Source organism: Artibeus jamaicensis, unplaced genomic scaffold, assembly GCF_021234435.1.
Source record: "Artibeus jamaicensis isolate MK-2021 breed Jamaican fruit bat unplaced genomic scaffold, CSHL_Jam_final contig_444, whole genome shotgun sequence".
NCBI lineage: Eukaryota > Metazoa > Chordata > Mammalia > Chiroptera > Phyllostomidae > Artibeus > Artibeus jamaicensis.
In genome coordinates, this window is record NW_026521831.1 from 9,387,618 (window position 1) to 9,412,735 (window position 25,118).

At 57.1% G+C, this 25,118-nt stretch overlaps 1 protein-coding gene and 1 long non-coding RNA gene across 2 annotated transcripts in view; one reads left to right on the forward strand and one right to left on the reverse strand.

Annotated features, from left to right (window-relative positions):
- Positions 1–25,118, forward strand: part of CCDC88C (coiled-coil domain containing 88C) — a 110,141-nt gene that overhangs the window by 39,581 nt on the left and 45,442 nt on the right. Inside the window, exons 4-10 of the mRNA XM_037130217.2 lie at positions 4,474–4,543; positions 16,980–17,038; positions 18,037–18,120; positions 20,357–20,497; positions 20,931–21,115; positions 21,740–21,821; positions 22,139–22,297. Coding sequence (XP_036986112.2) covers positions 4,474–4,543; positions 16,980–17,038; positions 18,037–18,120; positions 20,357–20,497; positions 20,931–21,115; positions 21,740–21,821; positions 22,139–22,297 — 780 coding nt within the window. The remainder of the gene's footprint in view (positions 1–4,473; positions 4,544–16,979; positions 17,039–18,036; positions 18,121–20,356; positions 20,498–20,930; positions 21,116–21,739; positions 21,822–22,138; positions 22,298–25,118) is intronic.
- Positions 20,494–22,261, reverse strand: LOC128627553 (uncharacterized). Its single transcript, XR_008391785.1, has 3 exons — positions 22,181–22,261; positions 21,633–21,800; positions 20,494–20,663 (listed from the first exon to the last, which is right to left on the reverse strand). It is a non-coding gene; the product is annotated as an uncharacterized LOC128627553 (long non-coding RNA).

Sequence of the window (25,118 nt, forward strand, 5' to 3'; positions counted from 1 at the left end):
TCACCGTGGGCCCTGGCCGGACTGGAGGCCTTTTCAGTGAGGCCTCCGAGTTGCCCCAGGCGGTGGGTGACACTCCATCTTCAAGTGGCTGTTGCTCTGGGAGCCCAGGCCGTCCCTGCCCCTCTTCCCGCCCCCTACCTCCTGCCACAGTCCCCAGTGCAGGGCTTAGGGCAGTCAGCCAGCCAGCCCCGCCCACACCTGCTGGCCAGGCCACCTGGGTTCTCCTGGCTGCTTCTCTTCCCAGCTGACCGGAGCTTTGCATTTCCCAGTGGGAGATGCCTGAGGGCCCTTTGATTGGGGAGGGGGGCCCTGTGTGGTTTTTTCTTTAACGGTAATCCATATCATTTTTCATCTTAGATATATTGTGAATTGTCTCCTAAGAAAAGTTTTTTTTTTTTTTGCTCTCATGTTCACAGCCCATATCCAGTGAATGCTGCCCTATGTGCTCTCCACGTGGGCCCCATGCCATGGGGGTACAGTGTGTTCATTTAAGGTGATGCGGCCACATTATAGGCCTTTAGAAAGTGTTGGTTGGGAAACTAGCTCTTGTCCCAATCACTCCCATAAAGAGAGTTCTGTCATTTTGGTATCATCCCTTTTTTTAACCTGCCGTACATTGCTGTATGTGCAATTAGGTATCCTTAAATTTTTTCAAGCTTTTTTTTTTTTTTGCCACCTTCCCACCCAGGGCGAATGCCTGGGTCTTCCTCACCTGGCCACTCCCCAGGATAGGTGTGGAACAGGAACAGTCCTTCCTGCCTCTGGCTGAGCTCGATCACCTGGGCAGCCTGGACGGGGACACCTCCCACCAAGTACACCTGTGCTTGTTGGGGGATGATTCTGGTAGGAAGGGGGGTGGGTCTTCCATCCACTTGCCTTCCTGGTTCTGGCCTTAGAACTCCTCTCCACTGGTGACCTCTGAGCACCAGTGCCACGGGCGTTGAGACGGGCCACCCCTCACTCCCCACGTCACCCTCGCTGCCTCCGGAGGATTCAGGTCAGGAAGCTGGGAAGCTGATGGTGTCCTACCAGCTGGGCTTGTTGACACTCTGCAGATGCAAATGTAGCTCCTGAGACCCTCTAGCTGGGGCGACAGACGCTTCCTAGAGAGTGTCCTGGCCTATCCCATCCCTCCCGACCTGTGCAGCCCCAGGAGCAACTTGGGCATTGATTAGACCTTAGATTTAGATTTGGGACCTGGGTGGTGTGCATTACAGACGCTTTCCAGCCCCCTGCTGCTGAGAATCCAAACACACACCCCCTCCCCTCCCACCCCCCCAGCCCCCCACCCCTGATCCATTTTTGTAACTTGTCCTATGGTTTGTTTAAAGCATTTACCAGCAGGGGCCTTCCAGATTGCTGTTAGCGCAGTTCATTCATGAACAGGAGAACCTGGCGCATTCCCAGCAGCTTGGATTAGGACCTGAAAGCAAACCTCGTACAAAGCCCCCCTTAGACCACAGACTTTACTGCCCTCCCCCCCCCCCGCCCTTCCCTTTGTTGCGGGGGTCTCCAGGAGGGCCCAACTTCAAGGCTGACACCTGTCCTGCCCATGTCAGGCCACAAGGGTCGGGGGACAGGACAGGCTGCATCGAGGCTTGTGTGCACCCTTGTCCCTGCCTGCAGATGGGACGGTGGCCTTTGTGGAGGCTGGGTGGCACCAAGAGGTGCCGGATTTGGGGAGTGTTCCAGCACACCACTGGGTTCGCACCCTCCAGTCTCGCTTAGTCCCCCCATCCCACACAGCCAGCCAGGGTGTGACCAGGTGCTGGCTGAGCTGGCCACTGTCAGCTGCGGCCTCCACAGAGGCCTTCTGTTCTGAGTGCCAGGAGGGAGGGTCCAGTCGTCAGCAAGCTCCTCACGTCCCCACTGGGTGGATGGATGGCCTGGCTTGTTGCCCTGGGGGCCTGCGACCCTGAGGGGTGCGTCTGCTAGACTTTCCTCGGGGACTGACACCAGCGAGTCCCCTGGGCACTGGTGTTGGGGTGCGTGACAGCTGCTAGCCAGGTGTGGCTGCGAAGATCTCTCGATGTGGCTAGTGTGCCTGGGGAATTTCTAATTTAAATTTAAAAAGCGATGCTCGATTCAGCTCTTGGAAAGCTTTTCAGTGTGTTTGGCACCGCTTGGGTGCGTGAAGCGGCTTCTCCAGATCAAGTGTTTGCAAGGAAAACGGCACCGGCCTGAGATGTGCTGTGAGTGCAAACCACACGCCGGGTTGCAGAGACTTGTGTGGGAAAAATGTGACGTATTCATGACTTTGTGTTGATGACGTGAAATAGTGGCACTTTGGGAATGTTGGCTTAATTAAAGTCTATTGTGAGAACATTTTCACCTGTTCCTTTTTACTTTTTTGAAGGTAGCTACTGGAATGTTTGGAATGAATGTGTGTCTCCTCTCACTGTGCTTCTGCTGCGGTCGACACTCACACCTCTGAGCCTCTTCGGCTGGAAGTGTGTCTGGTGGCCCTTTGGGGGGGGACCTCAGTCACTCGTGAGTGTTTGTAGCCATGGGATCAGGTCTTGGGAGACCCAGGGCGTTTTGAAAGGAACAATTTTTTTAAAAAACCCACAAAACATTGTTCATTCATAAAACGTCACTTTTCTAAGACAATTTAATTCCAATTTTATTGTTTGTGTTGTCAGTCATCACACTTAATTGCATGTGACACATACCTTTTGAGGAAAATGCTCATGTTCAGAGAGTGGAACCTGTTGGGCACTCGTGTTTTCTAGCACGGTTGCCAGCAGCCGTCCGCTTGGACCTGTGTCGGCGCGGAGGCGCCGCTGGGCCTCCTTCGTCGGTTTGTGCCTCCTTCGAGCACCCCAGTCCCCGTGCTGGGACCCACGAAGTGTGAGGACAGCAGCAGAGGGGAACCAGCCAAGGCTCCCAGGGGGACTGCGAATGGTGGGCAGGGAGAACAAGCGAATGTTCCGGAAGTTGGGCCAAGCGTTAGATGGGCGTCTAGAGGCGGGGCAGAGATTCCAGGACTCGGGGATCATCAGCTGGGAGTCCCTCCTTGTGCCGGATGAGCCACTGAAAAGCGGACTCTGGCAATGCTGCTCGCAGTGCCTTTGTCCCTGGGCCGGACGGTTTGGAGAACTGTTCTCTGCAGACAGTTTTTCTGCTGAGTTTTCCCAAGGCCTCAAGGAGGGCCGAGGCCGTCACCCAGCTCAGGCTCCTGTCCGACAACCGTGATGTGTTCGAGAAAACAGCCATTTCTGATGTGCTGGCCTGGGACCCCAGATGGTAAAGAGAAACTTGTTCCAACACTGAGTGGAGAGAGGCCCGATGTGTTGGGAGTGGGGTACACCCCTGGTTTAGTGCCCCCTCTCCCCAATTCCTGGTGTGGGCAGGAGCTGTAGAAAGATGGTAAGAAGGGAGGATAAAGGCATCACATAAAATTTGGGACAGAGCTGGCATCTCCCAGCCTGCTCAGCCTGGCCACCTCTCCCCTCTGAGGATTAGAGATAGTTCTGGGGGTTCCACTGGGTCCTGTGGGACTAGCCAACTGCGTGATCGCCTCCCACCCACCGCACTTTTTCTTTATCAGTACAAGCTGAGTGCAGAGATTTCTCGAGTCGCGCAACAGAGTGACTCCTGAAATAAGTTGGAAACATTTTTTAAAAAGCATAAGAAGACCTCTGTTGGTGAAGAATTTCTATACTGACCACTTTTGTAAGACCCCAGAAAACCTGTAAAACCTACACCCCCACATGTTCTCTGTGAAAGTGGACTTTTATCCTCTGATCTGTGAAGAAGCGCAGCCCATCTGGACAGGGAAGACGCCCTGCCCCGGCCGTGCTCTGGGAAGCGCAGCGGCGGCTCGGTGCGAGCTGGCACGCTCCGCAGAGAGCCCGTCAAAGACGCCTGGACAGGGGCCTTGACTGATGGCCGGGGCCAGGGCCTCCTTTCAAAGACCCTCAGCGTGAGGGCCAGAAGGCAGCTCGTTTCCCGCGCCGCCTCTCCAACATGTGCAGATTAGCCGTGATTTATCCTTCAGGGAAGTCACGCCGTGAGCGAGAGGCGGCTCCTCGCTTACGACTTGCACTGGAGACTGTGTGTGGTCACCAGCAGCCTCCGAGTCGTCAGGTGACAGCGACCCAGCGGCCTCTCTTCCATTCTCACTCTGCGTTGTTAAGGGCACGAGCAAACCACCCCACAGAAATAAATCTTTAAAAAGAAACCCACACCCGGTGCCGCAGTCCTGGCATGTAGCGTTTCTTCTTTCTCCCCGAGTCTCCTCGCACACGCAGACATGGCATGTGCGTGGTGGTGATGGAGGCAGAAGGACAATTAGCTTCGACCTTTCACGCCTGTTTACAGCCTAAACAGTCCTTCCTGTCATGTAGTGTGTTCGTGGGGACCATGGAGTGGCTGCACGCTCATCCGGTGACTTGGTAAACTCATTTTCTTGATTGTGCTTTATTTTCACTCCCTATTCCTAACAGTATCTTTTCCCCTTTGTTTCTGTAGGAAGTTCTCCAGCAGCTGATCGTAATGAATCTGCCCAATGTGTTGATGATTGGCAAAGACCCGCTGTCTGGTGAGTGAAAGCCGCCCGCCCGGTGGGTGCGTGGCCGGGGCTGCTGGCTCTGGGCAGCTGTCAGTCTCCGAGCTCCGGCTGCCAGCGTGGAGCCGACACTGTGAAAACGGGATCATCTTGGTGAGATTTTTAAGGGGCGGTTTCTCGCCCAGAGGCACGGAGCCAGGAGCACGTGCCGTCCCTAAGAACGAACCCTTGAATCCTCCAGGAGGTGGGCTGAGAGGCAAGCCACACTGTGGCCTCTGCGCGGTCTGCCCTCCTCAGAGAAGGTGGTGCCAGTGGTGCCATCGTGGGGTGGGGGTCTTTTGGTCAGAAAGCAAGAATCATTTGAGGGAACTCCCCTCCCTCGTCCATGGGGACCCTGAGCTGCCTCGTCTGGTCCCTGGGGGGGCTGTTACCAGGATATCTGTCCTGCCGTGGCTGTCTTTCACGTCTCCCACTGCACCTGGAGGCCTGTGAGGGCAAGGGTGCCAAGTCCTAGCCTCGGACACTTGTGTGACTTTGAAAGACCGAGTAAAATGTGCTCCTGCGCATCTTGCAGAAAGTTGGAGCTTCACGCACCCTTGTCAGTTAGCTCCTTGGGTAAGTTAAACACCCAAGGGTGGGTTTGCTCCCTGCCACACCCGGTGTCTGCCTGCACCCTTGGCTCCCAGGGTAAGCTCGAGGGCCCCAGGGACAGACGTCTTGCTGGCAGGGACTTCCTCTGCTCCAGGAGAGACCTTGCTAGTGTTTTGGAACCCCAGTTCTGGGGCCCCCTGGAATAAGTCAAGGAATGGGGGAAGGGGTGGGGCCACATGAGAAGCTATTACAGGAGGAGCTAAGCTTGCCTCTCTTGCCATCTCATCATGCCATCACTGGGCCTGGCCATGCTTGTTCTTGTCTATGTGACAGTAGCTAAAGTTGCCATTAGGTGGGGGTCAGAGGTGGGGAGCGCACCAAGAGACCTGCCAAGGACATTACATTACTCACAGAGGGAGCTCCGGTCCGCGTCACATCTCCGAGTGCCCGCTAGCCGACGTGTCTGCCTTTTCTCCGTGTGAGGCAACAGGAAGAGGTCACCTTGACCTCCACGAGTCCTCACCGCGGCCAGCCCATGGGCGCGTACACCCTTGCACATCATCTTTTCGGAGTTCATCCTGGCCGTGCAAAGCCTTCCAATCCACGTGTTACTGATGGGGCGCCTTTGGGCCGTTTGCCTCCGGGCCGTTTGTTTTCTGGCTTTATCTCATGGTTCCCCCAGATAGAAGATACCAGATACGGCCCATCCCGGCTACAGCCCTGGGCCCCAGGGACACCCGGGACTCTCGTGGTTTCTGTAGTAACTTCAGGAAAGTGGGGGGTCTGCTTTGCTGAGCAGAACTCTGTTGACTCTCCAAATTTATTTGGGGGGCACTGGTATTAAGGGGAGAGAGGTTGCTGGTCCGAGCTTAGCTGTGCTCTCCATCCATCCTGGAGAGAGCTGTGCAAGGCAACTCGGATGGCCAAGGAGCAGGGGACGGGGGCACTCCTTGAGCCCGTGGTGAGCCCACCATGTGCCGGACATTGCACATGCACGGAAAAGTGGAAATGAGCTCTGGCCGGTGGGCTCGGTTGGCGTGTCGGCCCATACATTGGGAGGTCAGTGGTTTGATTCCTGGTTGCAGATTCGGTCCCTGGGCGGGGCGTATGCGGGAGGCAACTAACAGATTTTTTTTTTTCTCACGTCGATATTTCTGGCTCTTTCTCCCTTCCCTTTTCTCTAAAAATCAGTGAACGTGTCCTCAAATTAGAATTAAAAAGATGTATTTTTTAAGTGGAAGTGAAAATGTGCTTCGGGACATCAGAGATGAGAAAGCAGAGGTTCACAGAGTGTAAGTGACAAGCCCTTGGTCACTCGGTCCCTGAGCAGAGGTGCTGCCTGGGGCCCTGCTCCACCCGACCCCCAAGCCTGAGCCCCCCACACTGTTCTCATGCCACAAGGGCATGGCCTGCGGGGCTGAGTGTTGGTGATCGCCAATGTGCAACCCGTCTGACTGACAAAACCAGCAGGGGGCGCAGTGGGTGCCGTGCAGCCTAATACTGGAGTCCTCTCCTCCCCTTGCCACCCTGCTCCTCATCACATTGCAAGGTTTGGCTGCCCTCCTGGCAATGTCTGCGGTTCCCCATCCCCATCAGGGCCCGTCTTTCCTGCCACCCTCTGGGGACTGTGACCCACTGGGCACCTCCGCACACCAGCCCTCCCCTCAGCAGGGCTCTGTTCCTGCCTCTGCGTGAGCCACCCAGGGGGTAGGAATGGTTCGCGTGCAGAGGACTCGGTTTCCACTGGGCTCTGGTGCTGAAGGGAAACATCTGCAGGGATGTGCACAGTGATTTAAAAAGGGAAAAAAGGTTTACTGAGGTATAACATTCATACCATAAAATTGACCCACTTTAAATATACTGTTTAATCATCTTTTTTCATAATGTAAAGAGTTACGCAACCTCACCACCACCCAGTGTGAGGACAGTGTTGGGAGGCTGATTTGAAGCTGTGACGGGTGAACAGTGCAACCCCCCCCCCCCGGTACCCAGCATCGCACAGAATTCATAGACGTCCATCCAAGAGGTCGGCTCCAGCTCTGAGGAAGTCGGAGATGGGGCGGGAGCGCTGGAGAAGGACGGGAATCCCACCGTGAGCAGGCTCAGAGGGGGAGGGGCTGCCTCACCCCGTGTCAGGACCAGAGGGCTCTGAGTGGACAGACAGACACACAGGTTTGGGCAGGGGTCCTGGGCTTGGGGCTCCCAGGGCAGGGAGGCTGGCAGGTCCACCAGCGAGCAGCTGCAGACTGAGTGCCCGAGGCAGAGGGACGTGGTTAAGGAAGGGGTTTTCTGTTTTCAGTTTTAAAAATAGACGTGTGAAGCATTTGGGGCTGGTTTGTAAATAAAGAACAAAGTTGGTTTCTGTCTGTGGGGGCCGCCTGTGCACTAGCTCTGCTGCCCGAGTTTCAGGAGCCCGCCCGTGTTCTTCCTGGCCAGTGGTGACAGCGTCCTGGGACTTGCGACACAGACTGTCCACAATTTGGGGGTATTTTTTGTTTGGGGGCAAAAACAATGGAGTCAGGTGCTGGGAGCAGGACACCTCCCAGTGGAGCGTCTAGTTTGCCCCTCCCCCAGCTACACACAGGGACACTGGGAGCTCCTGAGACCCCCGGCTTCGCCCCCTCCCTCTGATCTAAAGAGGGAGGCATCGCAGCTCACGTGCCCCATGCACCCATCGGACAAAAGGGCGTCCTCTCTTTCTCTGCCCTGGGATTTGAGGACAGCTCAGCAGATGTGGAAAAGAAACCCCTTCGTACGCTTCAGACTGCTTTCCACATCCGTCCTCAGCGTGCACCCCCCTTGGCCCCAAATCCTCATTCTGTTCTTTCCTGTTGTGGGCCTCAGATCGGCGCTCTGGGTTTCCTCGGCGATCATGTGTGGTTCGGCTCCCAGCGGGGCACCCATCCCTGGGGAAGCGCCCACAGCGTCATTACTGTAGACCCCACTCCTCCAAGCCCGGCCTGGGGTCCTGCAGGACCGTGCTCTGAACCCCTCTGTCACCCACGTATGGTGACACTCGGCAGGAAAGCCTTTTCCTTGGCAGCCGGTCTGTGTCCAGGCTCCCGGCCTGGGTGTCGTAGGGTGTCCTTTGTGTTTTGCTGGCCAGCTCTTACCACCTTCTCTCACCTCACACCCATTCCTTCAGGCAGGTGGCTTGGCTCGGCTTTCAAAACACCCGAGCTCTCCTCCCGCCCTGCCCGCTGGTTCCAGCCGCTCCAACCTTTCGCCTGGCTGCTCACTGGAGTAGCCTCCTGACCTTCTGCCCGCCCTGTCCCCGCCCCTGCCACCTGTTTTCAGCACTGCAGCCAGAGCGGGGTCCTCTGAGGAGGTTACTCAGATTGCACCCCTTTTCTGCCCCCCCTTCAGCACTGGGGCCTGTGCACCAGCCGTTCCTCTGCCTGGAATGCTTTTCCCTCGGACACTCACAGGAGCAGCTCCTTCCCAGCGCGGCCGCCCACCGACCTCCCCGTTCACAGCTACCGCCTCTCCCTGAGGGCTCGCAGCCCTCCTGCCCGTCTCCGCCTTTCCTTTTTCATGGCATTTATCTCCTGTTATTTGCTTACCTTTTTCATGTGTGTTTTCTTGCTTGTATTGCCTTCTCTTGGATGTCATCTCTCCCCAGGGCATGGACTTTAGGGAGTTTGTTGTTTGTTGTTGTTGCCGTATATTCTAAGCGTCTCGATCAGGGGCTGGCACAGGGTAGGTGCTCAATGAGTAGAGCCAAAGAGCTGGAGACCCTCCTCTGCCGATGTTCCCCCTCCCGTGAGCTGGTGCTCCTACCAGAGGCAGAGGTCAGAGGTCAGGTGTCAGGGATCATGGTCAAGCGAGAGTTGCTCTGTGCCCAACACCGAGGCAGCTGAAAGCTGCCCCCCCCATCTCGCCAGCTGTGCGTTCATTACACAGTTGGGTGGCGCGTCAGAGTCACTCTTCTATGAGAAGCCGAATGAGAACCACAGGATGACAACGTCTGCACCGTCTGTGGCCTGAGGGCGGTGAGACCCCATTTCTCAGCGGCCAGGCCTGTCCCTGGGCCGCACACATGCACAGCACTGGATCGTGTGACAGGAAGCCAGCACAGTCATGTCTGTGACGAACCGGAGGACCGTCACACTGGAAGAGAGCATTGCTTTCTTCCACGTGCAGGAGTGGTTCTCAGGCTTGGAAATTGCTGGTCCCACTTGAGGTATTTGGAATGGAAGGGAGGAGTCGCGGAGGTGCAGAACCCCGCCCACAGAGGGGAGAGGACTCATTCAGAGGCACACGGCACGGTGGTCCCGTGGGTAAGCCTTGTACTTAACCAGTATAAACTGGGTAGACTGTACACATGGGGACGATCGGCCACTGGTCCCAAGCAGGGGGATCTGCCACCACCATTGTTCTGCTGGGTCTCTTGCATTCTGAATGTCAGGCAAGATTTCTGAGGCCACTGAGGGGCTGACCCTTAGTCACACCCTGCAGGGTCCTGTCTGTGAATGCCCCTGGGAGTTCCATTAACCAATGTTCAGCGGCTGGCCTTCGGTCCTCCATTCTCTCCCTCCCAGAGGGGTCACAGAGGGGCTTCCAGAGGCAGAGAGAGCACCTTGCAGAGTCAGAGCCTTCTGGGTCCAGAGGCTGTGAGTGACCTCCCTTCACAGCTCAGTGCAGGCCACTGTTCGATCTGCAGAAACCAGAGGGCCAGTTGCTGACCCTCCCAGTGGGAGGCTGAAGGCCCTCACGCCCTTCCTTCTCAGAGCAGGCCACCCCGGTCAGAGTCTCAAAGAGGAGCTCAGCCCAAGCTCGTCCTCCAGCTTTCGTTGCCCACCTTGCTGGGGACCCAGAGACGAGTCAGCTGTCTGTGCTTAGGAAGTGCCCAGAGTGCCCAGGCGGCACTGGGGCAGGGAGGGGAGGAAGACAGCCTTCAGAACTGCATCTGTTCCAGGGTGAGAAGTGGGGGGGGGGGTGTGCACGCGCGCGCATGCTATAGTGTAGTGCAGGGAATTAATGAGTTCTGCCTGGGCAGGCCAGGAGGACTTCCTGGAGGGGGTGGGGGAGGTGTGTGACAAGGCATCGAAGAACAGAGCAGCAGAGGGAAGGAGGAGCTCGGAGGAGTGAAAAGTGCTGGGAGTCCCTGGGGGAGCGGCAGGCTCTGTCACCGCTGAAGTTTAGGCTACAGGGGCTGGAGGGAAACGGAACTGCTGGCACTACTTGGATTTAATATTTAAGCCTCCCAGTGTTTACTTGCTCTCCTGTCGAGGGTGTGCTTGAAGTGCTTTTCGGGGCCCATGGAAACCTTCCCTCACAGCCCACACCCGGCAGCGCTGCCTTTTGGAGACTGACGAGGAACCTAGAGGGCCCATGTGACCAGTGGCTTGTTCCCCTGCCCTGTGGCAGCCGAGGAAGATGGCTCAGAGTCTGACTCATTAGGAACAGCCTCGTTTTAAAAAGCTAACGGCTGTCTTCCTCCTCCTGTCGTGGGCCTGGGGCTCCGCCCTGCCCAGTGCCCTGCCGGTCCCGGGTCTCCCAGTGGCAGCTGACAGGCCATTCTTCTATTCAAATATTTTCCCAGCCTTACTTTTTTTTTTTTTTTTACTTCTCCATAACTCGCTAATCTTAACTCTCTCGTGTACATATTTTTTATTTTTTCATTACCGAAAACCTAAGTCCTCTTTGCAGAGAAGAAAGTCAGAAAGACCAGTCTTCAGGACAGCGGTTCCCAGTCACACTTCCTCTGCGGTCTGGAGGGGCAGGTTCAGAAAGGGGCCGAGACACCGCCTCGGGGGCCGTGGCTGGTGGCTACTGCTGTGCCGCTGCCCGTCTTAGAAGTGAGTTTCCCAGACCATCTGGGGCGTGGGGCGCCGCTGGGCACTGGAGCTGCAGGCCAGTGCCCTGCTTTTCAGGGAACGTGAAAAGCTTGGTTGACACCAAGCCCAGGCAAGTGTGACAACTCGGCCAAAGGCCAGCCTGTGAGCGGCCGGTGAGATCTGCCTGGATACCAGCCTGTGTTTAGTAAACGTCTTAGCGATGGCCTGTACACACAGAGGGGACGCGCCCGTGGCTGCCATACACCATGGCTTCTAGCAGGACTCTTCTCTGCGGCCGTCCGAGGAGGGACGAGATGCTGTGTGTCAAAGGTCTCTGTGCTCCCTGATCATTTGGGGGCATCAAGCTTTCTGCTGGGGGCAGTGGGAGGGACGCTTTCTCAGACCCTCTGCCACCACCCCACCTGCAGCGGGTCACTCTGTGAATTCTTGTGGTTGGTTCTCCTTGTCTGATCTTCAGCCGGTTGGTGCCCAGAAGTAGATTCACTCTCATTGTCTGCGGCCCGGGCAGGCCGGCGGGGCGTGGAGGGAGTCCCTTCTGGTGATGATGCTGTCCAAGGGGTGGCCGTGGTCGTTCCTGATTGTTCTTTGTGACCTGGGAGAGCGGCCTTCTGTCATCTGAACACAGACTTCTCCATGCCCACGCGCGGCGGTGGGGGCAGAAGTCCACGTTTGGTAAACAGTTGTTGAACGACTAATTCAACAGGCGGCGGAGTGCCTGATCACGTCCGTGCCTGTTGGGGAGCTACATGTGCGGAGCTCTTGGTGCAAGAAATCTTGGCGAGGGTTTCTCGGGGGTTGTTTTCCAGGCCGAGGTGGCAGGTGCAGGTGCCTGCCTCTGACCCCCTGGACCAGGGCGTGGTTGGTGAAGGGTCCCTATGTGCCCACCCACAGGGAAGTCACTGCCCACACATTCCTCGGCAGTGCCCACAGAACCCACGGTGACCCTGACTATTAAAGTGATAAACAGCTGCTCCGGCCATAAGCTGAGCCCCTGGGAGGGTCTGTAGAGCTGTGCCCTCCGCACACATGGGTGAGTCTGGGGACGTCCCCACACGCTGAGGAGAGTGTTCCCTGGGTCACGTGCAGTGCGGTGCTGGTCTCAGCCAGTGAGACAGCCCCACACTCATCCTCACGAAATGACTGGTGTTTAAATGCAAGACCAGGGAAAGCGTTGCAAGTGGGCGACCCTAGCACGTAAGTCAGAGGTGAACAGGATGCCGAGTTATTAAGAAAAAACTACACGTGCACATAGTAGGTTCTTGCTTAACATTGTCTTTAGGTTCTGTGACTTAAAGCAGCACCACAGAAACAAAACCAGTTTATGTAGACTGAGGTGAGCAAGAATTAAGTTCCTACTGCCTGTCATCACCATCGTGACGAAATGGCGTTGAATGAAGTGACATTGGAGGACCTGCAACAACATCCCCATCCCCGGAAGAAAGACAACGAACTGTTCACTTCGTCCTTGCCCTGGGAGTTGGTGGGAACAGTTCACGCCAGGCCTTCAGCCAGCAGACGCTGGTTGGATACCTGCACTGGGATCCTGGGGGCAGCGGCCAGACCAGGTGGAGCCTGCTCTGGCAGGAAGTGTAAATAAGTGATGACAGTGTCAGGAGGAAGGGACAGTGGACAGTTGGGGAAGGGCAGGTGGTGGCGGACCTGGGGCCAAACCTGGCTGTGTACCTCGGCCTGTGTGGGCGCCCCGTCCTTGTTTGTGCATGGGGGACTCAAACAGCAGCACGTTCTGTTTCAGCGCAGCAGTGGTCTGCAGGAGCGAAGGGCACGTGGGGAGGGCAGAGGTAACTCTCCTGAACTGGGTTGGTCCTCCAGGTGGAAGGCTTTTGCACACCCTTAGACTCACTGTTGACTTGCAGGTCTTGGGCCTCTGTTTTTAGGGAGCTGAGTTAGCAAAACTGGGGATCCATGTCACTGCCTCTCCCTGACCCCTGTGTCTGCAGGTGAATCACTGTGCCTTCCAACTCCAGCATGGCGGAGCATGAGCCGTTTGGGGCGGGAGGAGCTCCGTCTTGGCAGGCGAGAATTCTATCACTGAACCACCAATGCGTAGGAGCTCCCTCTTGGAAAGGGCCTTTGCTTTCCTTTGCCTAAATCCCTGCCTTCCAACCTAAGTGTCATTGTAGGACAAGAAGTGTGAAAACTTAAATGGTTGCATCTTAGAGAATCAAAGAAGAGACTCCGAAAGCGCCCTGGGCGTCATGCACCTGGGGGTTGGGTGTGGAAGACAGGTGTTGCTTCCCGTGATTGGCAGAGGCTGCAGAGGGCTGTGTTCAGAAGGATTCAGAGGCCTCTCCAGGCTGAGAAAGTGTTGTGATTGGCTGGCTGTGTCTGTCGTGCACTCAGATTCGAAGGCCATGGAATTTCCCAGCCCTGACCCTGTCCAGCCTGTGCATTTTAGAGGCTGGTGTAGTTTAACTGTCCAGCTGCGTTTCTATGTCCATCCCCTCCCGGCGCCTGTGATACCAGGTCGTTCCCCTTGGTTTAGGGAGCCGACAGCTGCAGCATCTGTCGCTTTAATGCAGCGTAGATCAGCATCTGTGGATTCCGTTCCTGCTGAGAAAGGCTGCTGTGAGTTTCTCCGTGACAAGACTCCAGCAGCAGGTAGTGAAGGAAGTGAGGTTTCTCGTAGAGTCAACCAGACAGTGTGGGATTCCTCCCGGGGCTGTGAGGTTGTAGGGAAGAGGTGGAGGGTGCCTGGCGTGTCCTGGCGGGCCCCGCCCACTGTGACCCATTCAGCGCAGGCGTCCACACTGCTTCATACCCTCTCCCGTTTTCCACTCTGAAAAGCAATTCTAGTAAACTTGACCACAGAGCATTTACAGTTTGTCCGCCACCGTGTGCACTTGCCTCGGGGCCTTTGCACAGGCTGGGCCCCCAGTGCCTGGGATGCTCTTGCTCACTCACCTACCTCCTAAATCTCTCCTCTTCGTCCCTGGGGCTCAGCTCAGAGGTCATTTCTGTTAAGAAGCCTTGCCTAATGCAGAGCAGATGTCCTCCTTCCAGGTTCCCGTCGCGTTTTTTCAGCTTTTTGTAACTGCTGATTTTCGTGGTCTGAGCTCCGAGGACTGTGCTGATGTCGGTGGTGCTCTCGGCCCCGAACACGTGGGTGCTTGGGCAGGGAGTCGTCGGGGGGTTTGCTTCTCCTTCGCCAGCCTAACCGAGTCACAGCCAACCTCGCTGGCAGGGACCCGGCCCAGAGCCTTCTGTATGTTTTGAAACTATTCAAAAACCCACAATCTGGTGGATTTGTGAAAATAGCCGTTCTTCTTCTTACTGCTGAAATTCTGAGAGAAATTGGCCATCAGCCTCGCATGAGAAACGAGGGAACTCGTGCTTCTCTCTCTTTAAAAATAAAAATAAGTTTCATAGAAATCTGTGCAGGCGTTTGTTGTGAGCCAATGTTTTCCCTCCCTCCCCCTCCCTCCCCCAGTCACACCCAGCAGGGGCTCGCTGCTCTCCAACGGGGTGGCACGGAGTCTCCTAGTGCCCTGTTGATGGCCCAGAAGTTTCTTTTAAATAATTTTTTTTTTTGGTGAAGATTTTTCTGAAATTAGTTCTCTACCTTTGAAACCTTTTCTCCCGTCGTTACCAAACTTAGCAAACGGGAATTCCACGCTTTCCTAACAGTGCTGTGGGGCAGACGTAGTCCTTCATGGTGCCCGACGGGCGGAAGGAATGAAGGGAAGAAACAACGAGTGGCTCGCGGTCGCCATGCGTCACGTGTGCGTAACTGGGGGGTGACGGGGCAGCAGAGCCCTCTGCCCCCGCACCGAGCGGCCTCAGACTGTGCTCAAGCTCCTGTGTGTCTGTGCGCATAGGGTTTCTGGTCCCCTCCTCGCTGACACTCCTGCTGTGAGCAGTCGGCCTGCCCGCACTGGTCTCCCCTTGCAGTGTGTGTTCATCTGCTGTGGCTGCCGGGGTGGGTCCTCAGAGCCGTTTAAATCATTGGGAAGCATGGGGTGCTTTGGTCCCTCCGGGCCCTTGCCGTGAACAGGGTGCATGAAGATTTTCATACATGAAGACTTTCTGTATGGGCTCTGCCCTCTGCTCCGGCTGATCCGAGCCCTGCAAATGCTCTCCCTCCTGTGTGTCAGCTCCGGGCCGGTCACGGCACCAGGTACACGGCCCCGTGAAGGTGAAGTGCTGTAGGAGGAGCCAGCGATGGCTGGGAGGGGTCTGCGCCTGTAATATCCTCCCAAGACCCAGGCGAGGGGGTGGGTAAGGACGGTCACATGGGCTGGGGCCAGGGAAAGACGTCGGTGAGACTGATGAGAGGCTTTTAATGTTCACAGGGGCATTTCCTTTCCTTTTTATCAAAACTGAAGTTGTGGCTGATCATCCGCTCAGTGATAATGGAGAAGTGGGTCAGTGTGGTGATGATGTTCATTCATGACTACAGACTGGAGCCTCCTGGGCCAAATGACAGGTGTCAGGTGAAAAATAATTCATAAAAGCTTTTGAGGATGTTTCCATTTCCAACACTGAGGAAGCTCCACACCAGCAGGGAGAAGGGCTTCGTTGTGATTGGACCGACCAGCAGCCCCAGCCTTATTAATCTCATTTATAGGAGTGGGGCGTGAATGGTCCGCGGGGGCCTGTGGTCTGACCCCCACTCCTCCCCCCACCTCTTGGCGGGGAGACCTCAGGCAGGGTGCAGTTCAGTCAGTGACTGTGCAGCCCCCAGTTCTGAATCTCAGCCACGATGTCATCGTCCCAGGAAGGGGTGTGTCCAGCTGTTCCTCAGTCGGGAGGTAGTCGGACGACTCCACACCCGGCCCCGGGACTTGAGGGAACCACAGCACTACTACTTCTTGGGACACGAGTTTGCTGCTTTCATCCCAGGGGTCACTGGTGATACTCTGGACCATTTTAGCACAGTGTGAATGGGTGTTGGCAAATCTTTCTAGAAAACAGTGCTATTTCTGGCGTGTTCCTTCTCCCCCAGATAGAACAGGCTATAGTGAGAAGGGCAGGAAACCATAGATTTTTTACCTGAAAATCACTCTGCACTTCACCCAGGCCAGCAGCCTCCTCCATGTCAGAGATGTGGAAACTGAGGCCCAGGGACAGAACATGGCTTGTTGGGGTCGCACTGCTCCCGGTGACCAAGCCAGGCCTAGAGCCCCAGTACTCTAACTCTTCCTTTAAGTGGTTGGGACTCTCAAACACGTGAAGACACACTTGCCCTCTGTGCGGCCAGAGAGACGGTGTGAAAGCAGGGGAGACTGGCTGGCAAGGTGGAGGAGGAGCCGTGAGGCCGGAGAAGGGAGTGGGCCTGGGGCCGCAGAAGCAGGGCTTCTCGGATGCTCATCGTGAGGGAAATGGACAGGCCTTTCTGCCGGACTATTTGGCAGTAGGAGAAGAAGCTTAAAAGATGAGTTTTTCCTCAAGAGGGAGTAAGGATGCATGTGAGGAACTAGCCACTAAGATGTTGTTTAGCATCGTTTACATTAAAACGTCGCAAGGTGGAGCCTCTGGGAAGGGATCGGTTGGGTAAGTTGGTGGCCTTTGTACCAAGTAAGCCTGAGACCATCCCCATTAAAAGTGACGCGTGTGTTTTCTGGGGTTTGCTGTGGAAGACGCCAGCCAAACGGTGAGACCAAGGTTGGGGGGGTGGACAGCTGTGCAGCAGCCGATGGCGCGCAGCTGGGTGGCCAGTCTGCCGGCTTGCCGTCTGACATTCGTCTGACGTGGCGCAAAGGTGACGTTCCTGCAGCCTCATTAGAGTCGACTCAGCGGTTTTCACATGCACTGGAAAGAGACACTGATGTTGAAGTTCACTGATTGTTATGGGGAGATATTTATGGTACAGGTGAATAGAAAAGGACCACAAATAGTTACTCTCAGATTTCTTACTGGGTTTAAATAAGATGCAGACCCGTACATGGAAAACAAGCGGCAAGTGTATACCTAAGTGGAAATCTCTGGGTAGAGAAATGAAGTTTCTTTTTTTTTTTTTTAGCTTATCTGATGTTTTTCCCTGACAGCAGACTGGTGTGTCGCTGATGAGATTTTATAAGCAGATGGGACTAATTAAGTATGTTGCTCTTTTGATTTAGGGAAGAGTATGGAGGAGATTAAGAAGGTGCTGCTGCTGGTGCTGGGCTGTGCGGTCCAGGTAGGGCTTGGGCGGGGGGGGCGGGCGGGCGGTGGTCTGCTCTTAGCTGCCTTGTGTGTGGATTTGTGGGCGCAAAACCCCCCCTCAGTGAGGAAGGAGTGAAGCCGCCTTCAGCCCAACATGACTCATCACTGGGTCCCTGAGAGAAGGGACCATCCATTAGGTGACCACCATTTCTAGTACTGGGGCACCTTTGGCAGCAAGCAGGTGAGGGTCCCTCAGGCCAGGCTACCACTAGCGAATTGTCCCCAGTACAGGGGGACCTAGAGCTTGCGGTTTGCTGCAAAGCTCAGCAAACCGCATGCAGCCTGTGGGCCGAGTCTGACTCGGCCCCTGTTTTCGTAACTAAAGGTTCATGGGGGCGGGGCCCCACCCACTTCTTTATACGCTCTCTCTGGCCGCTGTCACACCGAAGTGGCAGAGCTGAGGCCAAATGGCCCGCAGAGTCTCAGATTGTTTTGACCATCTGGCCCTTCACAGGTGAAGTTTGCCACCCCCGGGCCCAGTTCAGGTGCCTCGATGTTTAACACGCACATTTCTGTGTGCCACCCTGAGCGCTGTCAGCCTGATAGGCTTTTTACAAACAGGCCGTCTAGCCCTGGCTGGTGTGGCTCAGTGGGTTGAGTGCCGGCCTGAGAACCAAGGGTCGCTGGTTCGATTCCCAGTCAGGGCATATGCCTGGGTTGTGGGCTGGGTCCCCCAGTAGGGGGTGTGCTAGAGGCAACCACACATTGATGTTTCTTTCCCTCTTTTTCTCCCTTCTCTATAAAATAAATTTAAAAGATCTTAAAAAAAATAAAAACAGGTGGTTCTCATGCAGGAGGTCTGAACAGCTTCTAGAGAAACATCCTGAGGACAAGGGAGGACAAATTCTCGGATGTAAAGGCAGCAGCCAGGGGCTGGGTGGGTGGTTCCTCTGGAAACTATTTCTGTGCCTGTGGTGGCCCCAGGTGACCTCACTGGCAAACGCTTCCATTAACACGTGTTACCCTCCACAGTGTGAGAAGAAAGAGGAGTTCATTGAGAGAATCAAACAGCTGGACATCGAGACCCAGGCCGGGATCGTGGCCCACATCCAGGAGGTAGGTGTGTGGTGGCTGGCGGGGGCTTAGCCGGGGGCCCTCCCGCAGCAACCAGGCCGCAGGCTCCCCTCCCCGGTGAAAAGTGGAAACACTACATCACTCACTGGTGACTTTACTGATTTGAGGTGTCAGACACCACAGACCAGTGGAATCTGTTTGGAAAGGTACCCATCCGCAAGCTAAAGTAAAATGGGGATAAAAATAAAAAGAATGTGAGAAAAGGCCTCATTCAAGTTTGGTGCCTCCTCTCCTTGCCTAATAAGGAGTCCAGCTATTTTTAAGTGCTGTCAAGGGGTTTGGGCCCAGGGTTTGATTTACAGGCCCTGAAAATGGATCCTGGCAAATGTCACCCTGTGTCAGATGGTTGATCTTTCTGGAGAAAGATTCTTCGTTTCTGTCAGCCACGGGGCCGAGAAACAAGCTGCCCCCACTGGGGAAGCGAGAAGCCACCAAGTCCCAGAAAGGCTGCCCCTGAAGACTCGGCCCCGGGGTGCGGTCAGGAGGGCTGTGGACAGCCCCTCTGTCATTCCATAGACCTGGGCAGGGGTGGCAGCATCAGAGAAGTGGTTTCCCTGGCAACCGGGCCTATGGGGGCAAGCACCTACCTGACATCCTCCCCCACCATTCCCTCCAGAGGAAGCCTCGTGTGTTGTAATGATTTAGGAGATACGTGTCAGTATTCAGTCTGATTGGACAGGCGAGATAGAGGCATGAAAAAGCCAGGGGCAGGAGCACATAGGAGCAGGTGTGTGCCTGGTCTGGGCCCCTGAACCCAGATCTCTGGGCCAATGTTGGGACGGGCTGGGCTGATGGGTTCCCCTGGCTCCAGGCCCCCTGGGCCCTGAGTCAGCATCACAGCAGGAGAGGTATGTGACTGTGGCGGCGGAGGGGCCAGGGATGCCTGTGTCAGGGGGAGGCCAGTAACATCACAAATACGCTTAGCCATCACTGACAGTGAGTGGCCACCTGTTAGCCTAAGAACCATTCTGCCTCTTAATTTTCCTTGCGTGTCCAGTGTTTTGAAAAATATATGTATGTGTCTTGGGTTAGGTGCATTGCCACTGAGCGTCTTTCCTGCTCAGCCAGCAGGACAGGTGAAATAAAAACGGGCTGGAGTGCGGCCCAAAGAGTCCTGAGTGATAATCGGATTCAGTGGCTGGCAGTGGGGACCAGGCCTCAGAGCGAGTTGGGCGCTTCTCACACATTACGGTGCCCAGGCCCACCAAGTCCCATCAGGGAGAAGCGACAGGGACCTTCAGTTAAAAGCAGCGCATGTGCCTGGTGTCTGGCTGGGGTTGCACGTCCCCAAGTCCCCTTTATGGACACCAGAGGCCTTCCCCAAGCGCTGAGGTGGAGCAGGCCTGGCACCCAGCATGCAAGTCCTGGCCCACGCCTGTCAGGTGCCCAGCACCTGGGGCTGAGGTTGCTCTTGGTTCTCCGAGACCAGCCAAACCCCAGCATCTTGTTTGCGCAGTGGGGAGATGTGAGGCAGTGGGTGTCATTTGCAAAACGGAAAGGCCATTTTTTCGTTGGTGGTGGTCTTTGCAGGGAGGTTGGTTTAAGTTATTCTCTACCTCCATTTACGCCTCTGGAAAATTCAAGCGCTTTTTTTTTGGTTTCCACACCAAGTGAGTTTCTGTTTGTTTTCCCCTTCGAGACCTGTGTGCACTGATACTCATCCTCCCAAACCCATGAGGGCCCGAGGCAGATCTGCCCCCCGTGGTTGGTTGGGGGTGGGGGGCTGGGTCAGGTTGAGAAGGTGAGGTCGGCAGAGTTGGTGGAGAGGCTGTGCGTCTCCCCCCCACACCCTGTCCACCCCACGGAAAGGGGGGAATCCAGGTGGTCCTGGGTGGCGAAGAGATACTGGCTCACCTGAAAATCATTTTAGATTATGAAATAATTTTCCCAAAATGGCATAAGATTGTTATATGCCCAACGTTCTGATGTAAGAGTTTTAATAATATTTTGCCGTGCTTGCGTTAGATTCTGAGAGAGGACTCTGTTCCTCTCCTCCCCGCCATGAGGCCTCCCTCCTGGGTGTGGTCTGGGGACTGTTTCCGGAGCCATGACAGCGTGGGGATGCTTTCCAGTGTTGAGAGCGGCGGGCCCTCTCTGAACCAGTGCTGAAAGCAGAAGTGGTCTGTGTCTCAGTGCAGAGCCCGGCTGCGCTGTCTGCAGGGCCCCCCCAGCTGCCCCCGCCCAGCCTCTGCAGCGCCGCCCCTATGTGTGCCCTCAGGTGACCCACAACCAGGAGAACGTGTTCGACCTGCAGTGGCTGGAGGTCCCCGACGTGGCCCCCGAGGAGCTGGAGGCCCTGTCCAGGAGCATGGTGTTGCACCTGCGGCGGCTCATAGACGAGCGAGACGAGCGCACGGAGGTGTGTCTGGGGCGGCCCTGCGCCTGGGGGCAGGGCGGGGCACTCGGGCCGGGGCCGGTCACAGGCCGCCCTCCTCTGCCCTCCTCTCCTCTCCTGACCGTTCCTCTGAAGCCTGCACACCCCCAGTTGTCCTGGTCCAGCTTCGGGGGTGGGGGGACACGGGCACCTGCACAGCAAACAGTCACCTCCGAGACACCTGTGTGAGGTTGGGGACCCTGCTCCATTCTCATGCTCCTTGCTGTCTCGCTAAGTACGTCATCGCTTTTTAATGACACACCACCTTTCTCATGCCTCCCTCCTGGTTTTCCACTCGCGCTGACATCTTGTTCTCTACTGTCTGTACGTCTTCTGGTCATTTCTCACCAAGTTCTAGTGCGGGCACTGTGCTGGGCGCAGGGACGTGCTGGTGAGCCCCCTCTCTGCCCTGCTGCAGCTGATCGTGGACCTCACTCAGGAGCGGGACTACCTACAGGCCCAGCAGCCGCCCAGCCCGCTCAGGTGCCCCAGCGCCGAGTCCACGCCCAGCCCGACCAGCAGCCTCTCCAGCGAGGACAGACAGCACCTGGCCGTGGAGCTGGCCGACACCAAGGCCAGGCTGCGCCGTGTCAGGCAGGAGCTGTGAGTCCTCCGGTGACCCCATTTGTCCTGCTCTCGTGCCACCTGTCCCAGCAGGTTTCCAGCACCCGAGGGTCACAGGGCAGGCAGCCAGCAGGACAGCTCTGCCTTGGGGCCCGGGGTCGGCTGGGCTCTGCTCTGCACTTGGCCCCTGTGGGGCGTGGCCCTGCCCAGGAGGGGCTCCGTGGGTTGTTGGGGCTCCTGCCGGCCCAGATGTCACAGAGGGTGCGGGGGCAGCCTGCTGTCCCTCCTCGGGCTCGGTGTGGGGCTCGAATGACCACACGCTGCTGTGCGTTTTCTTGGCTGGAGGGAGGAAGTGTCTCGCCCCATCGATGGGCCTGTCCAGTCATCTCGGGAGCTGCCCGCCTTCACCTTTCATCAGAGGCCTCACTGCCTGCCCGGCCGTGGAGTGGGGCGCAGCGGCTCCTGGGCCGCCTTACCCGTCCCGCACCCTCGGGGGGGTGTAGTTTGAGAGCAGGCCTTGAAAACGTGAAGAGGACACGCAGACCCCCCTCCTCACCCCTAGAAGCCAGGTCCCCTCTCCGTTCCCCGCCGCGGTCTCCCAGGTGGTGGCTGTCCAGGTGCTTCTGGGGGGACCCTCACCACGCACCCTCTGAATGGCCCCAGGGAGGAGAAGACGGAGCAGCTTGTGGACACCAGGCATGAGGTGGACCAGCTGGTGCTGGAGCTGCAGAAAGTCAAGCAGGAGGTGAGCAGGAGTCCTTTCGGTCGTGTGTGGAAGGGTGGGGGGGGGTGCCCCAGTGCCCCAGGCCTGGGGTTCAGGAACACAGCCGCAGGACCTCCCAGCAAAAGCCTTTGATTCCGTGACAGCCAGTTGTCCTGAGAGCTGCGGTGGGAGGGGCGGTGACATGTTTTAGTGACAGCGTGTGGAGCCCCCACGAGGTGGCCTGCACACGGCGCCGCTTGGCCACCAGGAGCTTTTTTCCTGGGGCCGCAGGGCCCGCGCCCTCTTCCCCAGCCCCGGGGTGCCCTGAGCCAGGTCCCCTGCCTTTGCCCACCTCCCAGAACATCCAGCTGGCGGCCGACGCCCGGTCTGCGCGCGCCTACCGCGATGAGCTGGACTCGCTGAGGGAGAAGGCCAACCGTGTGGAGAGGCTGGAGCTGGAGCTGGGCCGCTGCCGGGAGAAGCTGCACGATGTGGACTTCTACAAGGCCCGCATGGAGGTGCGCGCAGCGGTGGGGCTCTCCACGCGTCCTGTCCCCGAGGGGGGGTGGGGTGGCACCGGGCTCCAGCAGCCAGGGCTCTTCCTGCTCCTGAGCCTGTCTGCACCACCCCCAGGGGCCCTAATTTAGGGGAAGGAGTAAGGTCGGGAATATGGTTGAAGGGCCATGATTCCTTTTAGGATTTTTCTCTCTCCCACGGGATTAGCCACAGCAGTGACCTTCCATTCACGAATCTTTTTTTTTTTAAACATCTTGCAATTTCTGCCGGTAAATCTTGCCAGGATTGTTTCTCCCACTTTCAGGAGGGTTTTGGGGGAAAGGAAGTAAGATGCCTGGTATTTGGGCAAGTCCGCCCTGCACCCTCAGTGGCCCACCACTGACGCCAATGTTGTGGTCCATGCAGGGGAGGGTTTCAGGGCTGAGAGGGGCGGAGATCAAGAGCCAGGCGGGGTCACTGATGCCCAGACCGCTCACCCCGACTGCCTGACTTCAGCAGCAGGTTCCAGACCCTCTGTTCTGAGGGTTTGGGAACTTTGTCCCTGTTGCTGGCACCGGGGCTTGTAGGCAGTTTCAGTACCGCATGGTCCTGTTGGATGGTAAGAAGTCATCCTCATGGCCAGCCAGAGGGTTTTAGCAGGGCCTGAACACAGGTCTGGGGAGCACAAATTGTCCCTCGCCCTGCTGAGCTGCTGGCAGGCAGGCAGGCGTGCGGGGGTCAGGCTCTTGTGCCTGACACCTTGACATGTTCTGCTTGCTGCGCACAGGCCGTGGGGGCCCCTGGTCCCTCTGGGCCAGACCAAGGTGGGGTGGGGAGGGTCCTGATCCAGGCTTGTTTGTTACAACCTACTCAGGGCGTGTCTGTTCCCCCAGGAGTGTTAGTGACACCTGGCCCCACCCCCTGTGGAGGATCCTCCTGGGTGCCGTGCAGAAACTCAGCCAGGCCCAAGGGGTGCGGGGGAGGCCAGCTCCAGATCTTGGCTTTGTCCTGGAAACGGTCCGCTGGCCCTGCTGGCGATGAAAGGCACGAATCTCCAGCACAGACAGGTTCTGGGACACGGGCTTTTCTGTGCTCACCGGAATGCCGCAGTTGGGAGCGTTGGGGACAGTCGAGCACAGGCTTCCCCAGATTGCCACCTCGGCAGCCCCTCCTGCCCTCCGTGGGGGCCGTGTGCATCCCCGCCTCTCACCCTGACCCTGTCCGCTGGACGGGGTGGGCCTCAGGGTTCGGTCTGTCTCTGCTCATCCCCTGTCTCGTCCAAGCCCCTGCCCCCAGTCACGCAGGCAGGGCGACCTAACTCCTGCACTGGGGCGGGGCTCTACTGAAAACGAGGCTCGCTCCTGGCATTCGGGGAGCTTCTGGACGTTTGGAGGGTTTCATGCTGGGGACCCCTTTGCCACGTTCTCAAGGTTCGTGCCTCTGAGTAATAGCACTGTTTTTCATATTGATTAATAGTTTTCACGGTGGTGTTACCATGAGATTAGTAATGCCTTAAGCTTTGCATTAGCTTAATGAATTACCAGAGAACTGGCGCGGTCCATGGAGTCCAGGCTCTGATGGGGGATGAGTCACACAACACTGGGGCACAGGGGAGGACAGTGCTTGGGCACACGTCCTCCGACCGCAGCTGTGACGACAGCCCTGCTGTCAGCCCTGCCTGCCAGGTGGGGGGGGGGTGCACTACAAACCCATGAGGGCAGAGATGGGGGCTCATTGGACGGCGAGCCTGGGGGCTGGCACACGAGAGGCACATGGTAGTCAGCACACAAATCAAGTGAAAAGCCTGCTCTCTGCAAGGACGAGACTTGCAGCCGGGGGAGAAGGACGGGCAAAAGCGTGAGGCTTTGTCTCCTTTGTGATGGCGGCTGGGGGGGGCGTGACAGGCAGGGGCGCGGAGAGGGGACGATCACCACATTCATGCCAGCTTATGGCCCTGGGCGCCCACTGTGCGGGGAGACCCCTCTAGGTACAGGGGAGCGACTAACGGCCTGGGTGCTGTCCCCCGAGGTCCTGTCCTGTGTCACCACAGAGCAGCACATAAAAGGGAGAGAGTGTTAGTGCCACGTGGGAGGGACAGATAAAGGACCCAGGGGGGTTCAGGGTGAGGACAGGGCTAATTTTGCTTAGAAAAATATGGAACACAAACTTCCTTGTTTTGTTTTTAAACTTCTGGCAGCTCCTAGTTTATACGAGGGTTAAAACAACAAGAGGAGCGAGGCCTGGGCATCCCTGGACACAGGGAGAAGTGGGGGTGCAGCGGGTGGCCCTTCACTTCCCTCTGCAAACAGCTGTCCCGCCTCCCTGCTGCCAGGGCTTGGGGTGAGGGACAGAGGCAGAAGGGGATGGCCGGGAGGTGCCTCTTGCCCTGTGTTTCGTCGCTGGCTGAAACTCCCGACAGCGAAGGGCAGGTGTGCGGGTGCAGTGCGCGTCCGGAGCAGGCGGCCGGGCAGCCTTGTCTCTGCCACCCTGGGAGACGCCCAGCTCCCTGGGCAGTGCTGGGTTCCGAGCAAACAGCAGTGTGAGGGGTGGTGACTTAGCGCAGTCCCAGCAGTCCCACCGCTGGCTGGGTGCTGGGCAAACCTTGTCTTCGTCAGTGAAAGGACTAGTGGTCAGGGTGTCTCTGAGCCCCTTGTGCCTGGCATCATGAGGCACAGGTAGGAGCACGTTTCACGTGAGCTCCTCCCCCTGGCAAGCCCCTGTCCCCTGAGGAGGGGCCCCTGGATCCAACCTGTGCTGGAAGGCAGTTAGGAGCTGGGTTCATGGCTGGTTCTGGGGTCCGGGGCACACACATTCTTAAGAAACCCCCTCGGTGCCCAGGTCTGG